Here is a 12,155-nt window from a genome sequence, read left to right on the forward strand (position 1 = left end):
GCTGTGATAGTGGGCTACTTTAGTGTTCATGCGGGAACAGAGTCATGTTTTCCTGACCTGGAACATGAAGTTAATTAATTTATGAATGATGAACTTTGTAATATCCCTGCTGTTCCGCTTATTGGTTTGCTAGCATTTTCCTACATAGGCAGAGCTCGTCCACTTCCCTGTGCAGTAGTCGGGGAGTCCCCTTCCCGCTCACACTCCCAGTCCAATAGGCAGAGGTCAGACAGACAGCTGCTGCTTCCTGTCTCTGGGAACCACACTGATGCTCAGGTCCCAGTCCCCATCGAGGGAGAATGGGGTTTCCCTCAGCCGGAGCAGCAGCAGGTGGGACTGTTACAGCTCTATACGGTCCACCATAGGGTCATGCAGCATCTCCATCTCCTCTGATGTGGGCCGGGCTGTGGCTGCCTCATAGTCACTATGCTGGGAAAGGGATAATCTGTGTTCACAAACAGTAACTCACTCACACTTTGGCCTGTTGGAGGTCTGAGCTCTTCATGGTAGTGCGCAAATGGAAACAAATGCTGCGTGACCTGCTCGAAAGTCATAAATATCAGCAATCATATGAGTAACAAAGCTTTTTTTCCCCTCTTCTCTCTAGAAGATCAATCTGGAGTTGTTGAAAGAGGCTGTGCAGAAGTCTCCCAACATGGAGATGAATCCTCAAGGGAAGTCATTTGACCTTAAGCCTTCTGGGTCTGTTGGGTTTACTGCTGCCGCTGATATAGGCGGTCCTCCAGGCCTAAGGGAGCCCCATAGAGGACGATTTGGGAGGGCGAGGCAATAACAAAGAGGGAGAGGGAGAAAGAGGAAGAGAGGAGGAGAGATGGAGAGAGATAAACCTCTCATCCACCACTTGGGGGCAATGTATCTCTTAGTTGCCACAGTTTTTGGTTCTCCTCCAGTGAATTTTTTATGCCAATTGTGTACGCCTGTGATCACAATCCAAACTGTATCCGATTTCCCAGACTTTTTTTTGCCAGTCGTAAGCCAGTAGGTTGCATTGTGGGTAATGTTCCTGGTTCCCAAGCCCACAGTAGCCGGGCGGTGATGAATGGGACCCAAAGGGACAAACAGATGCAATTCCTTTCTGGGACACACACACAGACAGACAGACACAGACACAAACAGGGACTCGGGCCCGTGACTAATATATTTAGTTGATGAACTATGGAATAACATGCAGTGTGCTGTAGACACATGGACAAAAGTAAACACTCATGTCACTTTAATTCATCCAGAATAATAAACCGAGTTGAACTGTCAGTTTGAGGCCCTCTTGTGGCGGTGGTGGGAGTGCATTTCTCCTCTCAGAGATTTTGGTGTACAAGTTGTTTTCACCCTCACCTCACGCACACCAGCTCCTTCCCAGAGAAAAAGTAATTTCCTTCTGCTTTGTCATTGCTGAACGGAAAAATAAGCCAGGACATTTTTAATACTACTTCATCAGATTCAATTTCAGGAATTCAGCTGATGCTCAGTGACATACAATGAGTGCAACAGTAGAATAACCTTGGATTTGTACATCTCCAAAATTACAAGCAATCAATAGTAAGGATGACAAGAGTCAGGGTCACGGTGGCCTGATAATCATGGGACCATAGAAGGATCATATGGGAGAAAAGAAGATAAGATAATAAATAAAATAAGAGCTAAGGAGAGATTAATTTAAAGCAATTAGAGCAGTGGTTCTCAACCATGTGCCATCCAGGCCCGAGAGTCTGCAGGTTTTCATTCCGACCAAACAGCTGATTTTATTGATTAGTTCATCCTCTCTGCTGCTGTGGTGAATGAAAACCTGCAGACTCTCGGGCCTCGATGGCGTATGATTTAGAACCACAGAATTAGACTGAGCAGAGAAGAGAGGATCAGCGGGGAGAAGGTGATATGACATGAGGTACTTTTTTTTTAGGCTATGACAGAAGATGGGGAGCGACTCTGCTGTTCCGACTGGAGTGGGAAGGTCACTCCACCGTTTGGGAGCGAGGGCGGAGAACAAGTCGAAGTAGGAAGGGTAGAGCCAAGCTGATAAAGGCAGAACTTACAGTAGACTCACATGTTGGGCTGGACTATGGCCTGGAGCAAAGTGGGTGCAGATCCCTTTGCAGCCTTGTAAAGCCAACAAAAGTATTTTACTACTACCTCACTTTCTACTGCTTACATCCCTACTTTAATACTGTAGGTGGGTGTCATTTGCTTCACATTGATTCAGTAGGAAAACTTGAGCATATATAGACAACTTGGCAATATCACTATACTCAATCTATAACGTTTTAAGATACAGTATGCATGTCTTAGTCAAAAGTACGTTTGCAACCGCCCAATGTGTCCTACATGGCTGTAAGAAGCGGGATGAGCGTTCTCTGGATTCCTTTGCTCTAGGCGAGCGCCTGATGAAACATTCATTGCAGGATATATTCCCTATGATATTGTACAAATGAACAGCTCAGAGAATCAACTGGAAAAAATAGAAAAGCAATGATTGCGGCAGCACCCGTGGCAATACTCTGAGAATAAAGGTACTTTTCCTGGGTTGGAAGTGATAGTACTATTTTAAGCTAAGCCTCATTTGAATACTAGATGTCAGTCAAACTTTACAAAATGAGCATCTTGTTCCTTGTAATTGGAAAGAGCTGCAGGGTGTGCAGTGGTACAGCATCACAGATTAGAGTGTTGGTTTTGTTTTCTAGCTTTGGGAGGCGAGTCTGTGGACTGTCCCAAGACTTATGGAACGGGAATGTTATTCAAAGTTCAGGCTGGTGTCTGCAAACGATCTTCAAACAAAACCCCTGACTGATCTGCTATTTCCTGAAAAATATTTGAGCTACCATTTATCATTTTTAAACAAGCCGCATCCTAGGATAAAAATGAATCTGTGAGAAAAAAACAGTCTGAATCAACTCCGGGGAGGGCTTTGAAGATCCCAGGAATATTTATTTTGTAATACTTGAATTTAAGGGTTACAGAGCAAGATGGCATTGGCTGCTTCAACACTTCAACAACCACTTTACATGGCAAAGTACAAACAATAAATAAGCAAACCTTTGTTCCTTTTTGAAACACTACAGTATGAATGGGATTTGCCTTCAAAATGACAGAGCCAGATTTCTACACCATATTATACATGAGACATTGAAAAAAACACATCTGCTCTGTCGCAAACTGACCAGCATTTTCTTCAAGTGGATCGCTAAATCTCAACAGTGTGAGATTGCATGGGACATTTCAACTTAATGCAGAAACTGTTTTTCAGTTCAACTGGTGCTCATATTCAGAGCAACTTACTGTATCAAGAGTAAGCATTTACAGGACGATATTTCTCTCACTACAACGCCTCCGTGTCACTCCTGTGAAAAAAACCCTTAAATCTAATTTCCAACATTTCAGACGGCACCTCACACCAACATACGGCCATGGGTATACAATGTGAGTGCAATAAGAGAAATCATTTAGCCTAATCCTAATTTAAGTTTAAGTTAAGTTTCAGGATTACAGAGCAGTTAACATAGTGACAGAGACTCATAGTACAGTGAGACGGCACAGAGAGACAGTTTGAAATAAAAACGCTGTGATCCCTTACCCCCCCGATGGAGCGTTACGGTGAGAAACACCAACTGGTCTTCTAAAGTAATTGCCTCAAATCACACCATCTTTCCTAGCTGGTGAGGTGAAAGAAAGAATAACTTACCCTCCACAGATTAATTTTACTTTTACATCGCCTATCATTCACCAGTCCAGGATCAGTGCATACAAAGAACTGCAGATGGCTACTAGATATTAAGAACAACCAGTAATGTTCATGTGGTGTTGAGATGTTACATCCAAGATTACTGAACCGTTCTATCAGGAAGGGGGATAAGGTGTTAGATTGTTTGAATTACAACATTACTGTGTATTTTTGAAGGTCTATTTCTCTGTGGAGAAGGCTCTCTTCATAAGCGGAGGAGGGGTCTTCCCTGCTTCGTAGACGGATTCGGGGGGAGGGGAGCTCAGGCAGCACCAGTCTGGGATGCGGCCTGTCTGGTTGTAGTAGTCCCGTGACACTGACCTGCTGCCCAGGATGTCCTGCAGCGCCCCGAAGATAGCACCTGGGGAGCAGGACACAATATGAATGACAAGTCTTTCAGCTTGCCTGGGACCCAAATGACACAGGCCCACAACCAGTTTCAGGTCCTGAACCACGGTTAATGAAAAACAGAGTTAGGGAACTGGCCTAGCCAAACAGATCTGACTAGCAAAAGGAGGAAACTGGGCTATGCATTTGACATAGTGGAATAAACAGAGACACTGATGATGAGTCTTAATTTTTGTCATAAGTCCCAAGTTTGTCATAAGTCTGTTTGATTGCATTTGTACTCATTCTTAAACAGTTTTATTCATCACATAATTAAAATTAGAGGCAAATAATCAATTACAATAATCATGGCCAAGTCCAAAAACACATGCAGACTTTTCATGCTGACTTATATCTACACCAATATCTACTGCATGCTAACCATGCTGCATATAGTACATTCAGCATATCTTTTTAAATACTTGTGAGCAGACTAGAGCATGATACATTCAACATATTACATTTTTAAGTCCACATTTAAGTGCAAACATGACAAAATTGTTTGTCTTCTGAGATTGTTGAATTACACCACCACTAAATATTGCATAGCATCATACAGTAACTAAACCTTCATCACACTACTTCCAGACCATAGACTGTAAAAAAAAAAAAGACTAATATTTTACCAAAATCCACTCATTCAAAGAGGGAAAAAGTATGACATTTTGGTTTTTGAAGTCTACCGATATTGGATAAATATTTACCTGCAAAACCATTTTAAAATTCAGTTTACTTAAAAGACCTTCTGTTCAGCAGGTAATGTGTTATAAATATTTAGACTGAGCCTTATGTCTGACCTCCGAGCCAGGCGGTGCAGTTGGGCTTGGCAGGCGGGGCGTGCAGGCGGAAGGTCTTGGTGGCCAGGACGTTGCAGTACTTGGGTTTCTCCACCAGGAGGCGTATCTCCGCCAGCAGACGGTGCAGGAAGCCCGGCAGCATGGCCGTGCCTCCGATCACCACCAGGTTCTCAGAGAGCACCTTACGGGTGTCAATAGGGCACTGATGGAGAGAAACACACACACACAAATACTGAATTAGATAATGTGCATAGGTAGCATTACATAATCAATTAATGCACCCTGGAAAACCACAGATTACACGAGAATTACAAAAATTAGATGTTTTTTTCAGCTTTTTTTCATCAATAACCTTTAGAATCAAGCATGTACGAAGGAAATAAATTCTTAGATTAGTGCAATGCATTGACATAGTGGAACAAAGCTTACAGAAATATATGAAACACACATGCACAGAAAAACTGAAATGCTTTGCAACCGGGGAACTGTACAGCGGCTTATTTGTTAAATTCCTTCATTTTACCTCATCATACCCTTTCAGTAGACAAAATCAGTTTGGATAAAAGAAACGGAACATAAACAACCGTCATCCAACTCTGTTAAATTGGTTCTGTGGGAAAACAGATGAGGCACGAGGAAACCAGCAGATCTACCACTACAGGGAGGCACTTTCTGGTCATCAGCATGAGTGCAGACTAAGGCATAAACAAATTGTGATGGATGAGGGTCAGTGAGGCTGGCTTTGCTGCAGTGCCTCTCCTAGTGGATACAGCTCTGCTGATGCCTCAGGAGAGTCGCCTTATTTCAACAGATCCTGAGTAGAGTACTATTGTAGTATTCTGCTGAGACCAGAGAGCTGGGACTGGGTTATGTATTGCTGTTGCAGTGAAAATTTTGAGGCTGTGTAATGTCTGCCGCTGTGCCTATAGAGATTAATTAGGTTGTCCCGGCCTGACCTGATCCCCACTTGCAACAACACTCCACTCTTCTTGTTGGAAAGAGCTGAGTGTTGCCATAGTTACATAGTACAAGTCTATCATACACTCAAATCCAATGTTGTAACAATATAGAAAAAAACAAACAAAAACATATTGGACGCTGTGTTCCTCCTGCCTCGATGATTATAGATATCCGTCTGATGTAGATCTTTTAACTGTTTTTACATCTGGAGTTAATCTTATTTTGAATCTGTGTAAAGTAACTCATAAAGACCCACTTATTCCAGCTTGCTCGCTAACATGCCAAAACATACTGTATGAATGATTTTTCATCTACCTTGACCAGAGCATCAAGTATCAGAGAGGCCACACTCTTCTCCTCATTGTCCTGCTCAAACAGGATCTCCATCACAGAGTCCCTACAAAACAGAGAACATCTCATCAGACACAACAAGAAACAACAAGAAAACCAACAAATCACAACAATCCCATGACACTGACCAGGGAAACAGTGAGCAAAAAATGGCAGCTCTCATCTCATTATCACTGCACCAGAGATGGACAGTACAGCAGATAGACAAACTAAGTTCCTGAGAAGACTTGGGGCTACACAATTATGTCAAAAATGCTAATCTTTATTATTTTGCTAAATATTGTGATCACAATTATTACTTATGATTTTTCCTGGTTTGAGGAAACAATTACTTTATTGCACTTTTGCACCTTCACATATATTTTCAACTTTTCAGCGCAGTATTTCTCAAAGTATCAGCAGCTAAAAAAGTCTTATTTTCACTCTTACTGTCTTACTCTTTTTGTGGTTCTTTTATTCCTTTGGGGCGCAGCTACAACCCTAAGGCAAACTTTGCACAGATTCTTTACTTGTTTGACGTCATCTGGCTTAAAAGATGATCTATGTAAAGCTTCTCTCTTTCCTTCCCACCGGAGCTGCCTGCATCTCCATTTTAACTTCTGTTTTGGTCACATGGACACACGTTGCTCATTCAAGGGTTGTGACCGGTCACACATTATCGGAAGCATTTGATATACCACAGTGGGACTTTCAGGGGAATCGAAAATATAACACACTTTGATATCACTGAAATATACAATTATTAATCATGGAAACATAAAATTGCGATATATTATTATCTACGGTTATATAACCAGACTCATGCTAATGACCTTGCACTATGAAAGAGGGAAAGATGTTAATAAACTTGGATGTTAGTCAACTTGCATACACAGCCAAGATGCAAAAATAAAACTTTCTAGCTCTATAGAAAGGAGAACTAGGTCTATGGGTTTGATCAGCATCCTTTGCATGCAACAACAGATATGAGGAGCATAGTTTGATCAACTACCTGATTGGTCCTTTGATATGCAAAATCTTCTCCCCATCCAATGGGTAATCAACATCGGGAGGTGGAGCTGGGCGCTAGAAGTACATTAAAAAGATACAACAATCTTACTAAAGTCTAGTAGAATTGACACTATGGAAAACAAAACAGTCTACTGACTGATTGTACAAATACTTGTGTCAATAGACTGAAGATAATGAGGTGACCAGAATAACCAACTGTGCCAGACAGCAGCCATTTCCCTAAATGCTTTGGCCTTATTTGAGAAGACAAGAATTCACTCACTTCAGCTGTACCATCCAGGTTAAATTTGGCTTCTTGGATCTTGAAGCCTCTCTGCAGGTCACTGACAAAGCATGTTCTGACTGCAGGAAGTACAACAATTAACAGAACCGAATTACATGACGGCTACATTCACAATGACTGAATTAATATGCCTGAACAGTTTGGGAAACTTTTTTTTTTTTTACTGTTGATTTCTTTTGGGAGTGCTGCCTTTGGCAGTAATAAGCAGAAGAGTGATCCATTATCCTCATGGGAGCAAAATGAGAGGAACGGAAATTAAATCGGAAAACAACTCCTTCCAACCTACCCTTGATGTCCTCCACGATCTCCTCTGGGATGGTCCCTGAGGAAGAACATGCAAAAAGAGAAAAGAAACTAAGTGAAACTTCATTTTCTTTGGCTCACTTATCCACAAGTCAAACATACACCCCCATGAGGTTTGTTATGAGGCTGAATCACCATTTGGGGAAGTAAACACCTGATGGGCTGACACTGGACTGATGTATCAAAGGACCAGCAGGCAAATCCAGGTCCCCGAAACCACTGGTCCCATGATTCCCTTCAGTAAACTTCTACACTGTTGCCAAAGAAACTTTGTTGTTTTGTCATTACTGTCTAGAGTGGATAATTTATAATTCTTGGATGGACATTGGATTTGGGGCACTACGAAGAACATAGATTCACCCAATTCTTCCTAAATCAGGTAGTGTTGAAGGCTGATTACACAGAGAATTCAGCCCTATTGTGCCTACTGCAGGGATGCAGATTGACAGCACAGTAGAGTCGGTTTGGTGTCTGTCTTAATTATTGATGTACACATCAGGCTTGCCTTGCTCTGCTGCAACTGTAGACCCGACTGCTCAACACTATGATTCAGTCACAGTACAACACTATCCTCCATCAAGAAAAAGTAAGTGGGGAGAGAAAATCTAAAATAGACTGTATGCATATCTATAATTTAGAAAGTGAGAGAGGGATTCACTCAAACATCACACAGAAACAACTGCTTATGAATAGTAAATACTGCATAAGGGATAAAAGCTATTATATTTTCCTGCTTTCTGCATTGTGAGACAAATGAGCAGTTCCTATAAGAGTTATGGCATTATACATTTATCCATTATACATCATCATTGATGTTAACCATTTAAAAATACACAGACATATTTTATGCCATTTTACAGCGATTACCAATGGCAGTAGGTACACTCTGTCCAGTGGTGGAGTCTGTGTCCACTGTGCACTGCTCCACAAGAAGCCCGTCCAATTCTCTACAAAACAAAAAAAAAAAAATACAGACATATGCAGTCATGGCACACTAGACAAGTACCTCTAAAAGAAAGCCACATTATACAGTAACAAGATGTTCAGTCAATGCGTGAATACAAAGAACAGAATGAAATGGAAGTGTTCTTCCCTGTGGCAAAGTGCGCATAAAATCAAAATGAAAAAACTTGAGCTTCACTGGCAGCAATATACTACTTAAGCATCTCTTAAATTTGTTAGAGCTACTTACTTATGGATGGCTTTCCCAGCCAAAGGCAAAGCCTCCCATGCTGGCAGAATAGGGGTGCACTCATAGACCTGATTTCACGGTTAAGGTGGTAGGCTAAATCATCCTGAAGAGAAAGTCAATAATGAAACAGTACACACCTTCTGTCTCTTGCATATATAAATTCACAGAGCAATAAAAGAACACATCAGAAATTTATCAAGAGTAACATGTCTGTTTGTGTGCCTCAGCATCCATTTTTCTGTGGCGAATCTACAGAGAATTGTTAAAGAATGATGGTGTAGGAAGATCCAAGGCCTTAAATCAAAGACTTCAAGATGGTGGAAAAAGGATACAGGTAGCACCAGCGTCTCTGTGTAGCCGCAGTCCATCACTAGGGCCGAGTTGATGCCCAGGGTCATGATGGACATCAGGTGACTCGGGGCGAACAGCACAGAGGGAACCTGGGAAACATCGTCAACCAAAGAATGAAACCTCAAAAACCCATCAATCATTATATCTTACACTTACTACTAAGGTTATCTGTAAAGTAAAAAGTGTTTGATGCTACATATGTGACAAAATTTTAGACAAAGTTTAAAACAGGACTCCCTCTATTCGGCCAGACTGAAGTGCTTAAAAGTTGAATTCAAAGAAAATCACATTCTGACTGTTATTTTACATTATAAGCACATGGCCCAATTGTATATAAGCGTGCAATTTCTGTTGCTGTCCCTCGCAACCGTCAATTCTATTAAGACATGTGGTTGTTTGAAACAAGAAGTTTCTCAGCAAAATACATAGAAATCAACAGTTTATAGAAAGCCCAGACTACACATCATTTGTTTAATTTATAGTGCATGAATTAAACATGGCAGAAATAATCCTCTTTCATGTGCAAAAATGTTTATAATCTAATGCAAATATTGAATACAATTTTGTCACTTGCATGCAAGAGTGCAATGGAACTTAAAGTAATAAGGTGCTTACAAACCTCATATCAGCCTTATATCCTTCTAATAAACAGATTATGTGAATGGCTGAAATTTCAAAACAGTCCAGTTGAGGTGCAATTATTTTATTTGAAATAAGAGTTCATTACGAGTTAATTGCTCTTACTAACAGATTACTGTCCTGCATTTAAAAACAGTAACTGTATTTGTAACATTAGTGAGACACGCTCCACACTAATGCTCTGTTTCCAAACATCTCCAGCTTGTTTGTCTCTAGTACCTCAAACTGTTTGAAGAAGACCCTGGTGAGCGTCTCTCTGAAGTGGGACGGGCAGAGGATGGACTCGATGATGACCACTCTTCTGTCGCGAGGGTTCACCAGCAGATGCCTGATCATGGCAAAAATTGTATTTAATGAGTTTGCCAGTTGCCAGCGGTAGATTATGTCATGTGCTCCAGCACAACCATTTTGACGTTGCAAAAATCATTATCAGCAGAGCCATTTGATCATTTTGTCATTTCAGATCTCTGGGATTATTGAAAATACTTAATGGCAATAAAACACGTTACAATTATCTATTTACTCTTTGCAGAATTTCAAGATTTCTGGACATGCACTGCACATCCATTATTAATAAATTACTTTTTCTACTTTTTTGCTGTTTGTTGTGTTTCTGAATGCATACCTCATAACAATATAACTTTGTTATGCTAAGAAAGAATAATTAATTGAGGTAGCGCTGTCTCACCTGAAGTATAGTGTATGGATAAACTCTTTGAGGTTGACATATAACTCTTCTGTGTTGATGTTGTATTGAACCACTCTGATGGCCTATGAGTGAGACAAACAGCGTCAGCATACATTACACATTTCCACAGGTCCTTCCAATGAGTACATGGTTATAAGAGAGTAAACCGTAGTGCCATCTCACCTGTTGCTGTCCCGGCTTCCGAATCTCGCTCGGAATGATGAACCTGGGCCCCGTTTCCCCTGCAAAGCCACATCTGCAACAAAAAGCAGCCGTCAGCTGTGTTGTCAGAGGAGTGTTGTACAGGCATGGAAGGCGAAGATTCACTCAGTAATCTTTATTTGCAAAAAGAATGCAAATGGCAATCATTCTTAAGCACCAATGAAAGGAAAATACACTACTCATTCAAAAACCATTCACAAACAAAACGTATAAATACTCCACATTTAGCTAGGATGGCCGCCTAATACTTTAATGAGCAGGGAAAACCCTTACAGTACGGTTGCTAATGTAGAGACAGAACAGATCTGTATCAAACACTGTAGACAAAGAAGTCGTTATTTATCAATGGACACAGAAAGATAAGAAAGTGGACCACTTGATTATCATATGACTTGCCTCTGGCAGGTCTGTTGCTCTTTCTATAAAGTACCTTGCAAATCCGCTGACAAGATGACGTTCACCACTTGGCGTTATAGCCATACCGATAGCTATGTTGCTACTGATGTTGAGTAAAGTTATTCTTTCTTTACGTAGCTAACGGTATCTCTACATTAGCATAAGCTCTGTCAGATAGCTGGAACACTGACATGACTTAAGTGGCTAGAGTCTAACAGCCTTAGCCTTGCTAGGTAATTAGCTACCTAGCTAACAATACGACAACTATTATTGTAACGTTATACAAGTATGTGTCATATGTGAGTGTTCAGGCTCAAGCACTGCACTAGACCTCGGGTAACCAGACACAGCAGGTTTATAAAGAGAACATAAACAATACAACGTAACAATTTACTCATAGTAGCTTTACGTTAACCAAACGGCTGTTAGCACGGAAAGCTAACGTCTGTCACTCACTTTGTGTACGCTGCACCTAAATCAATGACGACTGCAGTCTTCTCTCCCCCGCTTCCCAACGAGTCAAATAAGGGCATTTTATTGTTTTGTTCTATACTTTAGGGGAAGGTAATATCGCGAATTAACCCCGAAAAAATTACATACATCAGGGGGAAAAAAATGAATTGTTGTCTTCCTGCTGGGTTGGGCTGGGTCTTCCGACGGGCCGTGACGTCACGAAAGTTTGCCTGATCAAAAATAGTTTCGGGCTCGAACAGAAAAAAAAAAATAGAAATCATGCTCAAAATAACGTACCTTTCAGCATTTCAGATGACACCAAACGCAGATCTTTCAAATGTAATTGGTAAAGTGAACAGAGATTATAAATAGCCAACAACAACAGACCT

General features: G+C 41.1%; 1 protein-coding gene across 1 annotated transcript; it reads right to left on the reverse strand.

Moving 5' to 3' along the window:
- Positions 1-2,915: 2,915 nt before the first annotated feature.
- Positions 2,916-11,947, reverse strand: actr10 (actin related protein 10). Its single transcript, XM_071525017.1, has 13 exons — positions 11,770-11,947; positions 10,879-10,951; positions 10,696-10,778; positions 10,227-10,335; positions 9,350-9,457; positions 9,018-9,085; positions 8,693-8,772; positions 7,809-7,844; positions 7,502-7,581; positions 7,220-7,293; positions 6,193-6,274; positions 4,918-5,119; positions 2,916-4,094 (listed from the first exon to the last, which is right to left on the reverse strand). Exons 1-13 carry the CDS (start codon positions 11,844-11,846, stop codon positions 3,913-3,915), a joined length of 1,254 nt encoding a protein of 417 aa, XP_071381118.1. The 5' UTR covers positions 11,847-11,947; the 3' UTR covers positions 2,916-3,912.
- Positions 11,948-12,155: the final 208 nt, after the last annotated feature.

The sequence above is a fragment of the Centroberyx affinis genome, unplaced genomic scaffold, assembly GCF_046629955.1.
Source record: "Centroberyx affinis isolate AG114_WGS23_722 - 3 ecotype Tasmania unplaced genomic scaffold, CSIRO-AGI_Caff_v1 ptg001256l_1, whole genome shotgun sequence".
Lineage (NCBI taxonomy): Eukaryota > Metazoa > Chordata > Actinopteri > Beryciformes > Berycidae > Centroberyx > Centroberyx affinis.

What these genes read in the sequence shown, in the direction of transcription:
- actr10 (XM_071525017.1), bottom strand. Translation starts at nt 11,846, where the DNA reads ATGCCCTTATTTGACTCGTTGGGAAGCGGGGGAGAGAAGACTGCAGTC. An exon ending in TTAGGTGCAGCGTACACAAA is followed by an intron (nt 10,952 to 11,769) that starts GTGAGTGACAGA and finishes TTTTTGTTGCAG; the next exon opens with ATGTGGCTTTGCAGGGGAAA. An exon ending in GGAAGCCGGGACAGCAACAG is followed by an intron (nt 10,779 to 10,878) that starts GTGAGATGGCAC and finishes TCTCACTCATAG; the next exon opens with GCCATCAGAGTGGTTCAATA.